This window comes from Sinohyriopsis cumingii, unplaced genomic scaffold (genome assembly GCF_028554795.1).
Source record: "Sinohyriopsis cumingii isolate HCF-2022 unplaced genomic scaffold, ASM2855479v2 utg002017l, whole genome shotgun sequence".
NCBI lineage: Eukaryota > Metazoa > Mollusca > Bivalvia > Unionida > Unionidae > Sinohyriopsis > Sinohyriopsis cumingii.
In genome coordinates, this window is record NW_028316105.1 from 1,415,433 (window position 1) to 1,433,238 (window position 17,806).

The window sequence follows — 17,806 nt, forward strand, 5'->3', positions numbered from 1 at the left end:
TAAAATGGGCAAACGTTATGGGGAATAGCAGTTGTGGTTCTTATAGAATAAAAAGCCAAAAGCCTTCGCTGCTACTCTAGTATAGTTATCAATGAGCTGATGACAACAGTACTGAAGAAGTCTGTATCCTGCTGTTACATTAGATTTATTGCTTTGGGAAAAGCACAAAACAAATTAGAAATACAGAATTTTACAACTTTTACGCAAATATATAAATAATACCTAAAAAATTGAATTAATTAAACAAATCATGATTTATATCATTCTCTGTCTATCAATATTAGATTTGTTAGACTGTTAACATGTTGAAATATGTTGAAATGTTGTCATAATATAGGGAGAAAAGCAGTTATGCTTTTAGAACTTTTGACCAATCCCATTCTAATATAATGAATTATGTTTCATCTTAACCCTGGTGCCTGCTGACATTTCTGAAAGAATCAGTTTTCCCAACTAAGCGAAAAGAAAAAGATTACAATTTCTGAACTTAAGTAAGAAATTTCAAGATGTTTTGTGAAACTGGGGACACTTCAATTTAGCCTTATGGCCTGCAGTCGAATAGCGAATTTAGTCCAGATGATAAATGGACATCTTGTACTACACTAATATTTGGTCTTATAATAAAGAAACCAAGGTTTTCTTTGTGTGATCTTATTCATGATTCACTCATCAGTATAGTGCTTGGTCAAAAGTGAGAAGACACCTGAGCAAGAAAAGTTGACTTCAATCTCTCTCTCTCTCTCTCTCTCTCTCTCTCTCTCTCTATATATATATATATATATATATATAATGGTCACTGCATGGATTAAGATGATTTTGAACATCATTTGGTATATGTACACTAATGAATATATTGATTATAGTTAAAAATGATACATTTGTTGTGGGAAACAGTCAGAAGCAGATGCTAATTCTTTTAGCCATTAAAGATTTAAGTAATATTTAAGAAAAATATCTTTAAAAAATGGAATATTAGGTTATGCAAATTCAGAACAGTTTGAAAATGCCTCACAACAGGATCCATAGAACATGAGAAATAATTTGGACAAGCAAAACTCAACCGTAGAATGGATGATAATGTAATTTCTATCCGTATTTATCAAATTCAAACTGAAGTTTCACAGAGTTTAGGTATAAGGAGATGTACTGTAAGAAAGCAAACAATGAAGTCTTAGCAAGATCTTACATCACTTATTTAAATGTTTAAGTAGAGAAATAACTTGACATTTGAAAACCAGTAGTCAATAATAATTCTTAATGATGAAACTAAAGATGCTTGCAGCAAAGATTAAAAGTTTATGTTTGGAGAAAACCCAATGAAGAATGTCAGACAGAGTGTTAGGGCTGTACTGTGCATACTTGAAATTCAAGAATATTTTGGAGGTATAAGGTTGAACTGAGGTTTCAAATTCTGTTACAGATCGCTTTAATCCTATTACAGACCTCTCTAATTATATTACCTAGGTCTGCAATTCAGTTATAGATGTCTACAAATGAAACAAAAAATGTTAAGGTCTTTACTCAAATTAGAGAGGTCTCGAATTAAATTAAAGAGGTATATTATTGATATATAGAGCTCTCTATTTAAATTATAAAGGAATCTAATTGAATTAAAGACATCTCTAAAGAAACTGAGAGGTCTGTAATGAACTGAATATATGTACAAACAGCTGCCCATGCGCTTATTGTCAAGAACTTGTCCAGAATGTATTTTGTTTCAAACAAGACTTAAGAATTTTGTTGAAAACCTTGATGTTGATATCATCATCCTGTCAAGTGTATATACAAAACTTTAGAGGAATTTTAAATGATGGGGAAAGACACACCCCGACTTCCCAGCCAAGGGTTGGGTGGGTGGGGTTACTCCTGAAATTGCTAATATTTGTCTGAACTAAACATTTAATTGGGTACATAATTATGTGTACTTTACACTTGCCAGCATGTTACTGCTTATGTCCTGAAATTTACACAAATCGTTTTCAGCTGTAAAGGAGTTTTTTTGTTGTAATGAAATGACATATCTCATGTCATGTGACCTTTTTTTACCAGTTTTCTGAATGAAAATGTTATTGTACATGCTAAATGAAACTTTGGATTTCACTTCAGCAATCTTCCTCTGTAACATGAGCATCATGTTCTCTGCCATCTTTGTCTCCTTTTGCAGCAGCAGGCCCCATCTCCCAGTTGTTTCAAGCTCATTCATTTCTAGCTGTCAGTCTGCTTCGCTTAGAGAGTTATAGCAGTTTTATATGTGCTAAGTATACAAATCACAGCCTTTTCCTGGTCATATAGTAGCAGTTTCTGTACCACTCATGGCACCATTACATACACATGTGCGTTGCATGATTTGCAGTTCTTGATTAAAGTCACGCTGAATGGTAATGGCTTACCAGTATGCTTCAGTTTTATTAAAAATTATTAATCACACTCCATTATATAAAAAGTGGGAATTTTATTTCTTTTTCATAATTTTTTGTCCAGTGTTTTCTGAAGAATTTCTCGTAGAATTGGAGGAATGCTCAGCCTGTATGTAAGACTATATTTGAATGTAAGGTCAGTACCATCTCTATATAGGACGAAGTAAACCCCATGTTAATACGACCATTAAGGAGGAGTAGCGGTCACAAGATTGTCAAGATGGTGAACATACTGGATGTCATATCTGCATAATTTTAATTTACAGTAATTATAGCAACACATTGTGGAAAGGAATGGACATGTAGTAGAGCAACATGAAAAAGAAGTTATATTTTATGCAGAAAAATAGTAAAATTTATGAAAGTTGCTGAAAAACTAAAACCTTTACTCAAACTATTTTCATAAATTTGAGCAAAATAATTATGTTTACATCTTTTTCAATCTGGGTAGCCTCTTTATTCTTAAAAATTGAACAACACATAACAAATGTCATAGCTGAATTTGTATTCATAATCAATTCTCAACACAAAATTGAAAAATAGAATAGTATGACTATTTTGGAAAAAGGTGGAAAAAACTAAGGATTCTGAAAATGAAAGAAAAACAACAGAAAAGCTAGGGCTTTTAGAAAGATTGTTATTAGGACTGGCATGTACCTCCTGTGGGTATTATTTCTAATGCCAGAGAAGGGCAGACAATTTCAATTTAAATAGCTTTGAGCCCCCAGTCAACAATGCTGATGGTTTAGGTGTATAAAAGACTCAAGGTGAAAGTTATAACAATTTAGTAAAATATCAACGTATTCAACTATTTCATCTACGATTTCTCAACCATAATTCTTTCGACAAATACAGTGATCTATTCCGTTGCCAGTTACTATCCTCATATGAAATTACAGTCTTAAGAGCATATGTTTACCTTCAGTGTTGATTCTATTACTCGTCTATTCACCTCTCATTTTTTCTCCTCTGTTACTTCATGAAAATTAAAAAGTAATTATACATTTCAACATGTGTACATCACAAAGAAGTATAACAAAGTGGATACAGTGATTAAAATTGATTTAATTATGGAAATGTCTATACAGTCAATTATATTGGGGAAAAAAAACTTACAACCACACTGTTTCAAAAGTACTTCATAGAAGTAGCCAATATAGACTTGTACAAGGAGGAGTCATGATTCAAAACTGGTAATCCTGATGAAAATCATTCAAGATACAGATATAAAAAATTAACACCAAGATAAAGAACAAAATCTATTTCTCATTTTGGCTGGTTGGGAAGGTTTTCTCTCTAGATGTAGACTGAGATTCTGAAAGTTGTAGTGTTCTGCTTCCCTCTGCACTTAACTTGGGTATCTAATAATGTGTGGGAAATTGCTGGTCATGTCTGCTTCTCCATTTGTTAGATAGTTTAGAACATGCCTGAAATGGTTGGGGTCTCGATATATGAATAGGTGTACACACTTTCAGTGTGATATGCTTTAAAGGACAATTTCACATAACTAGGTATGCCTGAACAGAAGATTATCCATCTGTAAAGTTGAGACAGATATCACAAACTTCCAATCATTAAGATTCAGCATTATTTTCTTATCCTAGGTCTGATAACCTAGGTTAGGTTGGAGTGGGTGTATATACCATGCTTGGGTCTTTAACAGTGGTCCTTAATTTGGGTAAATTGAGGCTTCCTATGAAAGGGCTCTCAAAATCGTCATCCACTCTGAAAGTATGCAAATGGCATCCACCTCATGAAATGGAGCAACCATTGCATCTGCTAATGGTCCAGGATAAGATAACCTGACAGAGGTTGGTTACAGGTGATTGCATTACTGGGTTGAATAATCTCTACCCTCTTCATCTCTTGCTTCTTGGGTGTTGACAAGAGTCTCTTATTAAATGAAGGTAGTATTCTTAGCCCAACAGGGGTACATCAACCAATTAAGTAGGCATTGTATGATGAGCTGGAACTTGCTGAGCTGGGCAGACTCGGAAAGGATCTTGTCTAGGCAAAAATATAAGACTACGACTACTGCACAAGGGCCTGTGATGTGGAGCCAGACTTTTTTTTTACTTCAGTTTTTGGATGTTTTGGAAACTTCTGTATGGGATATTGGGAACATCAAAGTGTGGATCATGGTTTGTACTGACAAAATGTGAGCAGGGTAAAAATGACAGATAAGTATTATATCATTAAAAGTAGTTCTTTTGCCCCAGAAATTACATTTTGTTATGACTATAGAGTTTGCCTGTTAAATTTCAGAGACAAGTGGTCAAGTCTCAGCATCTTGAGATCTTGCAGTCACGACATTTACAGTGCAGATGTGAAGAAGTTATTATTGCATAGATGATGACAAAACACTTATGGTGGATAATTGTTTGACTCTGCCATAAGTTTGTACAAGATGTATTCACTGGCTAATGCCATATATTGAGGAAAAAGCAATTAGGTGGAAGGATGTGTCACAGGTACCTGTGCTCTGCATGGCAGTATGCACCAGAAGTACCTTGTGCTAAAGAAATGTTATCTTGACTTCAGTATGTTTGTAACAGAAGCTATGTCAGTGACTTGTACTAAATAAAGTTCAGTTTACATGCACAGTGAAGTTTTCCGCTATCATATTTTGACTTTATTGTGGGAAACAAATAGTGGTAACTTTCTAAAAAGCCTTTTTCCTTGAACAGAAGTTTGAATCAGGTAATTTGACATTAATGCTGTCTACCTTCATGCAGACTTGTTATATTGTACCTTCAGTGCACCTCATATTTGGCAGAACAACATCAAATACACTTAATGGATGTGTTTATTTGTGAACAATCATTTGAAAATTTTGCTTACCTAGTTGTATAGTTGTAGAGGTAAATAGATTTCAATTTCAATTTGCGGTCATAAACTAAGTTATAGAAAAGAACAAAAACCAACACGTTTTGTAAAATTCAAGAAATAATGTATCTCCCTAGAATACAAAGTCAAGCAAGATTTATAAAGAACTTACAGTATTGTGAATTAGATTCAAAATAGTCCTTAACATTCTATCACAAGTCCAGATGTATGTGTTGATGTGCCAGTATTCTTGAATATGCTTATGTGCCAGTGGCCTTGGCTGTGGCAATGTGTATTTTGATGTATCACAATAATACAGTCCAAAAACTGGCCTTGTCTGAATTGAATAACTTTCATTCCAGATTAATGTTCCTGTTGAAGAATATTATTGATGAGCACTTTGTATTTCCAGTGAATAATTATTTGAATAAATAATTTCACTCAAATTGAAAACTGAACACAACAATAAGACTGGCTCTGCTTCAAGATGTTAAGGCTAGAATGAGTGATTTTAAGAAAAGGAATAGTATATACCCCTTTACTTGACCAAGGCTGCAATTACCATATACTGGAAATGCTCTGTCTCTGAATGAAATTTTGTTGTTTATTGTTTGTTGTTTTTTTCTAGCACAAATGAACAACTGAGGGAATCGATTGTGCTTGAACCACAATGGTTGATCAAGGCTATGAAGTCCCTCATCACTGCTGAGATGTTTGTCCTGAGAAAACATCCCCAAGCCGCAGAATACTGGCACAAGTTTAAAGAAGAGGGAAAGCTGACACAAGAACTGTTAGGTTTGTAGACATAGTGTGTTATTAATGTCACAATTCTTACTTTAGATTCCTTCTGCATTAGGGCTATTTGTTTCTTAAAACTTTTATAATAATTACTTACACATTGATGTTGTGTAGCTTATGCTTTTTCATGCCAAGAAAACACTGAATTCAGTGTGAGTACAGACTCCTACAGACTAGAGATTTGTCAGTATGATGCAAACCACTTATGCACCTGGCTTGGGACTTATGAAGAATGGTCATAGTTTTCAAGGATGTTTTGCTGTATGGACATTATGTTTGTTCACTAGAGAAAATCTACCTTTAGCCAGTGTTTACCGCCTAAGCACTCATCCATCTAGTCATTTCAAATGATCAAATGTTCCGTAATTAATAATTCTGTACCAGTAATGGTTTCTCCCTTTAAAGATTCCAGTTCATTAAGAGACATTAAGTTATCTTAAGTATCCCACCTGTTTGGGGTTTGGTTAAACCATTCAAAAATGAACAAATAATGTACAAGTAAGTCCTTAAAAGTGTAAATAAATAACAGCAATAACTTGCCTAACATTAAGTGGCAATGAGAAGCTAGCGTTTTCTTTCTATTAAAATAAAATTGACATGCTGAGTAAAAAATTATGTTATTGTTGGTGTTTCCTTTAAGATTTATAGGTTACTGCATTTGTATGGAAAAATATGAACGAGTTTTTCTAATGGAAATACTGCACAACCTCGGGAGTGCAATATACCCATCCGACAAAACGAGTTCATATTTTCCCATACAAATGCTATAACCTTTTTATTATATGCTAATTTTTTTTATTCTGCCTAATGTTTAATAATATTAACAAAATACACGACAAGAAACAAAGTAACTGAATGTATGCTGCATTCAAACTAAATACACCAGAACGTATTCATCGTTACACAACAACAACATTATTATTGTGCACATAACTCTGCAAAGATAAATTTGAACATAGCTGCGTGCTCGACATAACTTTCGAAAGAAAATGGCGTGTCTAGTTAAAATTGAAATTTGGAGTCATGTTGTGAATGAATGCATATTGCAACAACTTTTCCATTTGATCTGGAATTAATAGATCTTGGTATTTTTTTCGATTCTACAAACTTTTTTGATTATGGACAGGATTTATATGTGACAATTCCACATGAAATACATGGGACTGAAGAAGCGAGGGAGAAATGTGTCGACATCTGCAAATGTGTTTCTGTTTCTGTCATTGAATGTTTGAAATCATAATTTGGGAAAAATATGAAGTCTTTCAATTGCAATTATCAAAAAGTCGCTATGGAATTTAATGCTTATTTCATTTTGAGTGCAGTAAGGAGGATGTAATTGCACTTATCATCGAAATTACAGTACAATTTCGAAATGTGTAATCAAGATTGAGAACCTATGAGATGGCTCATGTAATTCAGATTTGCAGAACTAAGAAAGTATATTTTGAGGAAATTCAGGATGTAAAACTGTAAGTATTTTCTTTTGCCATTCTTATCACCAGCTAAAGAAGACAGTGTATGACTTGTCACTTGTATGTTATTTGTAAGGACCCTTCTTGAATCTGTTGTATACTGTAGCTAGCCTAAATCCGAAACATTGTATCAACAAATTTAATGCGGAATGTGCCAAAGCAGCTGGGATGTGGCAGTCCATGAAACATCTATTTTAGTTAATTCAGAAACATTTAAACAACCACAATGTAAATTGCCTCTTATGCAAGTGTATATTATCTGTTTACAAATCAAAAGTGCTTGTGTCTGCGTCCGTTGTTTGTTTGCATTAGAGAGTCGTTCCTTTATGCATGTGAATGCTATATGCGTATTGGCGCGCGAGTTCAGTATCGGGTAATACTGAACGATTCTGACAATGTAAAGTTAACTGAGAAATAAATGAGCATATAATAAGTAAACTTATAACATCCATGCTCTCACTCTGCTGTTAGTTCATGTGTATCTGTACTTTTTCTTCCATACAAAGTTAAAACGGTAAGTTCTTGTTGTAAATAAAAGGAATAAGATATTTAAATCGGGTCATCATGTGTTTACCTCATGTAAACACACGAACGTACTTGGCATGCACTCAATATAACCAGGTGAGTGTACGCTGGAGATTTAAAATATTGCCAATATTTCTGTTTTTCAGAATAATGTAAGGACAGTCTGAAGGACAGTATGGCCACAAGAAGGGCACTTGGCACACCCAAATTGCATCTATTGCTCGTTGTGCACACTACAAATTATGACTTTTCGAAAACTATGGCCAGTAGAGGAAACAAAATGAATCCCCCTCATCATAATTTCCCCAGGACTGTGAGCACTCCAGTGTCTCAGGATTTTATGGGACCAACTTGCTAAAGCAGCATATGAGAGCAGCCCAGAAAGAGGGACTGAACATTCAAGGAGTTGATAGCCTCCCACCAAAATGGAGGAGATATGAGTAACTCTTTATGTTCTATGCAGCACATTGTTCCCTGCTGATAGGAAGGTGTTGCTCTGCTCATATTGAACCCCAAATGGCGTGTTGCTCCCACCCTTTAGTGAGGTGGAGCACCAAATAAGCGCAATTACCCCACCCATTAGGGAGGTGGAGCACCATCCCAGCATATTGGTCCCTCCCATTAATGAGGTGGTACACTGGACATCTCATGCCCATGTTAGTGTGTTTCTCTTTCCACTTGGCAGGTGGTGCACTACCCTATGAAATGATCATGAATAATTCATGAACTGGCATGAACTGTTCTTGAATGGTTCATGAAAGTTCATCAAAAGGTTCATGAACTATTCATGAATTTGCATGAACTGAAAATGGTCAGTTCATGAAATTATGAATTCATGAACTCACACTTCACAAACTGTTCTTGAACAGTTCATGAAATATTGATGAACTGACTTCATGAACAGTTCATAAAAGTTAACCTACAAACTTCATCCTCTAATAATTTTACTTTTCTGCTGTCTGATCTGAAAGAAAGGTGAGATTAGTTAATTACAGATAACCTCTGATCAACATTGTCTTCAGCTTTTAGTACATTATTTTTGTACCCCACTTTATTTACTGGAATAATTATGGTCCAATTCAAAATTATTTAATCCCTTACACTTAATACACAACTTACTGAGCATTTATATTATTGGAGAATTTTGTCACTAGTTGCATTTTAACTGAAAGCTGACTATAGGTATAGTCACAGGAATCGGATGTTTTAATCATTAAAATATGACAATCAATTTTGACAACATCATTACACCGATAACCTTATCTGTGTGTATGTATGTATGTATGTATATATATATATATATATATATATATATATATATATATATATATATATATACAGATAATGGTTATTTCGTGCTTTCAGAATTGTTTGCTATTTTCTATTGATAAAACAAAAGACTTGTGTGGTATAGGCCCTTAGTATATCACTAATGCATCCTATTTACTTCCACATGTTGCATATAGCTGCTTCAGGTTTCATCATGTTGTTATTTGCACCTGTATTGTGTACAATTAAACACATTAACTTTTCAAGATGGAGACCACTTCCTCAATGCAGAATGCACATCTTCCATCAGATTGGTCAGCCTCCATTGACCTCCAGCATTTTGACAATTGGCTGATCCACACTATTCGGGTGCATTTCCTTCATCAGTATCTTTTCCATTGTTCATTCACAGGAACTCGATTGGGTCTTCTGCCCAACCTCAAGAAGTTGGATTTTCTACACCAGGACATTGTCTACTTCTTGATGAATCAGAACATAGTCCAGTTCCACTAAACTAGATAGGTTGAATTTTAACACTGTTACTGGTGCTGTGAACAAAAACATCCTTATCTGCTTATCTTTCCTTATTCCTATTGGGATCCATGATGCAGACTGGTTCCCCTAGGACATCCATACGTGTGAGATGCTCCACAGTTCCTCCTTCTCACAAGGTGGAAACTACACAGATATTCTCTATCAACCCTGATCACTTGTAGGACCAATTTTCCATCAACATTTGCTCTGGTGTATGAATTGGGACAGATTCCTGACTTGGGTCCAAATGCATGCACCTGAGGCTCACTCCTAATGGTTTGTACTGCGTCATATTCTGGTTTTGGGTGCTCATTTAGAACCATATTTTCCAGTGTCTTTAGACTCTGGTTGAATTGTCCCTTTAAATCAACAGACTAGAAATTAAAGCAGTATCTCTGTTGTTGCAAGGGTGCATCAACAGAGTAAGGGATTGATTTGTCATGGTCTCCTCAGACAGCATGTCCATTGTAGTCTCTCCAACATCAAGGAGGCACACTGCTCCTTCTCTTTGTTTGAAGGTCTGGAACATCCCCTGCTTGGCCACCTCGGAGAACATCACCATCGAAGTCTGCCACATTCAGGGAACGAAGAACATATTAGTGAATGGCCTTTACAGGAATGGCAGATCCATCTCTTCAACCTGTAACAGAGTCTCATTTCACACAGTGGGGAAGACCCATTGCAGACCTGTTTGTGACCAGGATCAACATTTGGCTTTGAGTGAGGCCTTCTTTCAGAACCACATACTCAAGACTGTTTGTACTTGCTCTAGTGTTTGTGAGAAGATGCAGCCAGATTTATGCCTTGTCTGTTGACACAGAATGTCTACAGTTTAAGAAAAATTACAACATTCTTTTCTTAATCAACAGGGGTTTGGGGGAAATTCAGTAACCTTCCTTAGCTCTACTATTGATATAGAGATCCCAGTTTCAGTCGAAACTATGCTAGGAAAAATCAAGACTACTGTGCCCAGTGAGATCCATCCACTTCCATCTTAAGGCAACTAAAGGAAAAAGGGAAAGTAGTACAAGATTTTAATGCCACTGTCTCATGGTTGATTGTAACCACAATTAAAAGAATGTGTCATTACATTGCAAATTGTGACCACTCCTTCATGAAACTAAAAGCCCCATGAGGTTTGAACCGTTGTTACCTCATAGACCTACTTTAGTCCCTCTTTCTTGGCGGATATGATGAAGGCAGCATTTTTGAGTTGCCACATTAATTTCTCCTCCTTTTGCATACACTCACGACCTTAACAAAGCACAGACATTTTTTCTTTTGGACTTTTTGTTGCAAAAAAGTGTGGCCCAGAGAAACAAATATTCTGTGATGAAAAACAGGGATCTCTCCCTCAATAGTGAGTACATTCCATTGTCTGTGTTGTTGATCAGTTAGAATGAGAGCATCAGCCACCCCACCTAGGTGATAAATATAGTTACAAAATAATGATGGGTAAGTAATTATTGATATCAAAATTTATCTTTTTTTGGTGGGGGGAACTGTGTTTATTTCTGTAATACTTCCCTGTCGCTATTGATTAATTCCCTCCTCCCTCCCTGCTCTAATGTCATCAGACTTTCCAGTCATTACAGTTTGGCCATAAGTTTTTTTTGTTTGACATTTTAGATGAATAAAATATTGGACAAACTATTTTAAAATACGAATGGCAATTTGTTTTTGCAGATGTCATTTGGAGTAAGGAGCATGACGCAGACCTATATGACAACAAGAAGCTCATTCTACAGTTAATGGAACATTTGAACATCATTGCCAGACCCAGGATGTTCACTAAGGATGGAGTTAAGGTTAAGAGTCATTTTTCAGCTATTTTAATTCTTTATTAGAACTTTGTGTTTCAAAATTGCAAGCAACTTTTGATTCTGATTATCTGGAGAAATTGGCAGAAATACTAACTCTATTCATAATCTAAAATCCATCATCATCCATTCAACCAAATTTAAAAAAATAGGTGATAGATGGTATGAAGTCCTTAGTAAAGTTTCTTGCTAAAAACATATCCTTCTATGTAAAGCTCGGGGGAAATTAAGCAGTGTTAAGCAGGTTGAGATATATATATATATATATATATATATATATATAGAGAGAGAGAGAGAGAGAGAGAGAGAAAGATAGATGGTTAGATAGATACATGCATGGACTGCACACTGTTGATCAGTACATCAACAGATGAGCATTCACCAGTTTAATTTGCTGATTAAGTAATAGCATTTTCTTCACCCAGCCCGAAGTACAGGTACATCAGTTGAACATGTGTACATGTTAAGTATTTGCCGATATTTTGCCTTGGCTCAATTTTATATCGATGTAGTCAAGTCTGTGTTGGAGGTTGATGACAAGAAAGTATAGTAAATGTCATTCGGGATGGAAAATGACTGGATGATCTCAGATGTTTCATGAATAAAAAATGCAGCTTCTTGTCCCATATTGCAGTGGTACAGAACACTTTCATATCTTATTGATGAATATTGTGTGCTTTCATATATCCATCAAATACATTCCCTATCAAATTTTTTGTAAGGAAAACTTTCTCTGCTACCTCCAGATCCAGTCCCAGAAAGATGAAAAACATCTTTCCTTTATATATATATATATATATATATATATATATATATATATATATATATATATATATATGTGTGTGTGTGTGTGTGTGTGTGTGTGTGTGTTGTAAATAAACAAAGGGACACAACTCTTACAGGTTAACGCCCCTTTCTACCTACTAGGTGGCCACCATTGTACCTGGATGTACCAGTTTTTACTTTCACTGTCATGCTCTAATGATGTCATCAATATGATCCATTTAATCTTGTTCTTAAATTTCAAGTAATCCATCTGTTTTTTTTTCAGTGGTATAGTAAGTTATTGTGTTTTATATGATGCTTACAATATTTTTGTGAATTCCAGTGAATATGTTTGCAATTATCAAACCATTTGTTATTGTCACACATAATTTAATTTGGTAACGTTCAGTTTCACCAAAAATAATTCTCAGGCACTGATTTTACTATTACACTTCAAAGTTATTGTGATAACACAAATCACAGCATTTAAAGATTATATATATATATATATATATATATATATATATATATATATATATATATATATATATATATATATATATGACAACTAATTGTAAGAAGTGCAAACAATTTAAGGTCATTGAGGCTTGACATGATTTGTGTCTAAGCATACAATTGCTCTTTGGCACTTTGGTATGAATGTACTTTCTTCACCATTTTCAAAAAAGCAAATCGTAGGCCACAAAAACAAGCTTGCTCCAGTAACATCATGTCAAGACTTTTAACCAACACCTCGCACCTGAATTATTGATAATACTTGTCGAGGGGAGCTGGACGTCGCAATACCCTCTTCACCCTCATACAGATGCAGAAACAGCACCTGGACATGATAACAGTAGAAAGGTTGTTTAGTCTCGTGGGTGATGTTGAGAAGGCCTCTCAACGTCCATGTAGATGAAGAATAGCAACATATGTAGCCAGGAATACATTGGAATTGTTGGTTAGTCCCATGGGTGATGAAGAATTCACCACCACCACCACCATGAAGATGCAGACTAACACAAGAATATAAAAGAATATAATGTAACCATGAAACCAATTAAATCATTCATTTTCATTTCATTTGTGTTGTTGAAATGCCATCTCCATCTCCCACCACCCCACGGAAATGAAGAAACAATGCCATAACTTATTGCATCCATGAATATAGTAGATAGCACAGGCAATTCCAGTTGAGCCTTGGAATTGAATATGATCAATCTGATTAAAACATGCTTTGTTGTAAATACATTGATGAGTAAAAAGGATGTTTATATATTGTAATCCCACTGAAGATAGGCCTAGGACCCTGCCAGTTATTCATGATGGCTTACAAACAAATCCGACCACTTACTTGAGGCATGAGGACTTGAAATTATTTACCCATCCTTGTATGATATTATTAAGAAAGCCTGTTGGATGTGAAGTTTTAAACAATGCAGTACAGATGGACAGTCTATACGAATATGATACTGCTTCAGCCAGCTGGACCAAAAGGCATATATCACCATTGTGACTGCTGACCAATTTTGTCCAGGTATTAGGAATGAACAGTGTATGATTACAGCGGTCATGAGTGTGCAATGTCCATACGAACTACATAGCCAGCCATATTGACAATACTGCACCAGTGGGCCAAATTGCAAGGCATATACCATCTTTAATGTGCTATTCAAGCTGCTGACCAAAATGTCCAGAATGAGCTATGTACATGTACAGCAGTTATGAGTCTTTTTTGTCTGACTGAAGAGCCAGACGACCATTCTGCCAATTCATAGTAAACCAACATTACTTATGAAGTCATCCAATTGAACTAAACTGGTCTTGCCGGACTTGCATTCCATAATGCGATCATTAGTGATGACATCCAGTGGAAAATATAGGGTGGCATGCTTGTGATACTTCATCATTTCATGTTAATAAAAGAGATGAAACGGAAATGCCATAACATATCGATCTGATAGAGGAATGGACATTATGACATTAAGAGAGGAAATATGTAAGATTTTGTCACCATTGGAATGCCATCTTCCACCTTCAATCAGTTTTTAACTACAAGGGCAATAACCTTGGTGTATGTAGACGATGGTGATGTCAGCTCATCATTCAAAATCTTAACACAATTGTTAAAGATTGGAGCATTTTCAACCCCAGTAAATCAAGAGCTTCTTTATGTTAGGCCAGGTGGAACTATCTCACTCACTGGTAAAAAGTCAGATTCACATATATTTCCTCCACATTTACCTTGTTAATAGATCTTGATAAAATGTACAGACAGGTCTTTAATGCTATGTCAAGGTTGTGTCAACTTCATCCATACTTGACATTGTGCATCTGATGACTTTTTCTGTGCACTTCTTCCCTTTCAGTTCTACACTTATGTGCGGGCATCAGAGTAGGTGACAAAGTCAGAGGCACAAGAGGTGCACTTTAAGTTCAAGTGCAATCTCCTATCCTTGCACTACCATCCTAGGGAATTGAAAAGTGAAGGGACAATAGTTGCCAGAGATATTTGCTGTGTTGATTCTCACCACACTCTCACGTGCCTGGGTGAAGCAACAGACCACTCCCTTTTTGTTAGAAATGGACAAATCATTCTTGCAAAATGATAGCCGATCCCAAACCGTGTCAGTTGGCCCCTTGATTTGATTATCCAAAAGCCTCCACTTTCATCTTCTTACCTTCATGAAGGATCTTCTTAGCTGCTCAATAGAGGGGAATGTTTTTATTACACATGACAATGTTTTTAAAGAGTGATGTAGGTAGTATGACAACATCACAAACAAGACTTCTTCTCCAGAACATTTCTGATTCCAAAGTCAAATGTCAACTGAGATATGTGATAGAGATGCAGTGAGAACATACCAGTCTTGATGGGCACATACTTCCAGATGTCTATTCATATGGCACAAACCTAAGTCCTTGGGTCTTCACTAATTGTTGAAAATATCCATCAGAGATGGTGAAATTTCTGTATGACACAAATGTATTTGGTAAGTTTGGTGTTTCCTTCATGACATGAACAACATTGCTTCCCTACGTGTGTGGTGGATAATCAGTGTAGAGAAGTCAGCCCTTGACCTTTTGGAACATTTTGGTCCTTCCTTGTGTGGAACCATAAACATGTGTCAACTTGGTTTTGTCTTCCCTGATGCATCAAATGAATCTTTCAAGCATTGAAGAAAGCATGAATCAAAACATTGAATAAGAACTTAGGCTAAGCCATGCCAATTCGGGACATTTTCCACAGAGAATGTGTTGTTCCTGGATGACACTACAGAACCATTGGGTAAGTATCGTTTTTGTTTCACATCATGGGCAACATTGTTTCTCTTAGTTACAGTTCAGAGTGGATACTAAACGTAGAGAAGTTGGAGTTTTTCCCTTCTCAGCATTTTGTCCATCTAGATATGGAACTCTTTGCACATACTAACTTGCCCAAATAGTGGCCAAGTGGTCTAAAGTGCTCTCCATTATGGATCATTGCCATCTCATCTCTGTCTACATGGGTTCAAGTCCAGAATTCGGCTAATGTGGGAATGTGAGAAAGCTTGCCAGTAGCTTCTCGTGGGTCGGTGGTTCTTCCCGGGGTTTTCTAGGGTTCTTCCTCCACCATTAATAATGGCCGCCATGCATAGCCTATCGTGTGCTGAAAAATGGCATTAAACCCCACAACAACAACAACAACAACAACTTGCCCAAATACATTGAAGGTATAACTCATGCTCTGGAGAAAGCATCAGCAAGACATTGTTAACATGAGGAAGTTTGTTACGGCTCCTTGACTTACTCAATGCAGCTGTGTACCCATTACTATGCAAGTTTACTACTGGACCTGTGATGGCTAGTGGCATGTGGATTACTTTAAAGAAGGCTTTTCAAACCAGTTACATTGGTGAAACATAGAAAATGCTGGACAGCTTGCTTGCTGTGACATTCCTCAGTGGTTGCGTGGGGTGTGAAGGGGTATTCATCATACCTGTGCCTACTGGTAGGAAATATCTTCATGGGTACTCCCAGATAATATTCAAAGTCTGACACATCCCTGGCCAGCTCAGTGATAAAGGTGGACAACTGTTTCATTTAAAATTATCCCTCCAGGAAACTTCCATCAGGTCCGTGCCTTTTGGGGCCATCCATTGCTTGACATTTCTTTTTCATTTTACCATGATCACAGAAGCATGGTCCATTCATGCACTTTTAATCAGATGGGAGGCAATGTGGGCACATACCTTCCCTCCATCGGTTTTAATTATGAAACCAAGGACAAAATGATGGGTACAGACTGCAGTAGCTCTGATTGTTTCGCTGTGATGAAATGTGCTTCACTGTGATGAAGCATCCTGCATCTACATTCTGCTCAGTTTAGCGACAGACTTACCTAGACATGTCATAGTGACCACCACTCCACTTAAGCAGTCAAGATTGCCAATAATCCACCCATTTCCATGGAAACCCCTTCACTCCATGCACATTTCAGGGATGTTCTGGTTGAATAGGAGTTTGGAGTATCAACCTTGGAGAGGATCAAACCAAGCGGAAATCATGTGTTGTCAATGACTGATGTCATGTCAATGAATGCAGACCACTGCCAGTAGCCATTGCCCAATGACAAACTTCTTTCTTCTTTTCTTTGAAGATAAAACATTAGTCCCCATCACAATCAAGAAATACTGTTACATGATCTCAGACACATTCAGACTTCATGGAAGATATGATTTTGGCCCAAAATGGGTAATCTCCAACTTGCAGTCCAATTCTGACATCCAGACCACACTCTCACAAATTATTGGCAGTCGAATCAGTTCTGGGTTTTGTCCTGTTCAAAGTCATCTAAGCTTGGCTCACCATCCCCCTACCACCACACTGAAGCAGCTACCATATTTTTGCATGATGTGCAATTTATGATAATGTTAATTTAAACATGCAGAATGACTGAGCTGCATATGATATCTGTAGATATGAACAACTTACAGCTCCATTGTGAAGATTTAGTCATTACAATGACACAGTCAGATTCCTTTCTAAGAAAAGCTTGCTGTCACTAATCAACGAACAGTAACCATCTCATCCCTTTTCTGGATCAGTCTGTTAAGAGATGTAAAGGTGCAGGACCCGCTATGTAACTGCAGCTTGCAGCTGTTATCTGAAATGCACAGACAGTATCTGCATCCACTGTAAAAGACAATTCTTATCGCTGAAGGCAAGAATGCAAGACATGACACAACAGTTGCTGGCAGCTAAAGAGAGTTATTAAATCATTGTAATCTGAACTCTCTTTCCGAGTCAGGTACACTAAAAAATAATTTCAGCTATTAGCCTGACCTTGAATGTAAGTCTTGAATCGGGACATAGCAGCCGACTGGCATGGCCAGTCTGC

The 17,806-nt window shown here is 36.3% G+C and overlaps 1 protein-coding gene across 1 annotated transcript in view; it reads left to right on the top strand.

The window, feature by feature from the left end:
- The window catches only part of LOC149771243 (uncharacterized), an 85,006-nt gene that overhangs the window by 52,887 nt on the left and 14,313 nt on the right, over positions 1–17,806 (top strand). Inside the window, exons 8-9 of the mRNA XM_089948688.1 lie at positions 5,872–6,038; positions 11,528–11,649. Coding sequence (XP_089804814.1) covers positions 5,872–6,038; positions 11,528–11,649 — 289 coding nt within the window. The remainder of the gene's footprint in view (positions 1–5,871; positions 6,039–11,527; positions 11,650–17,806) is intronic.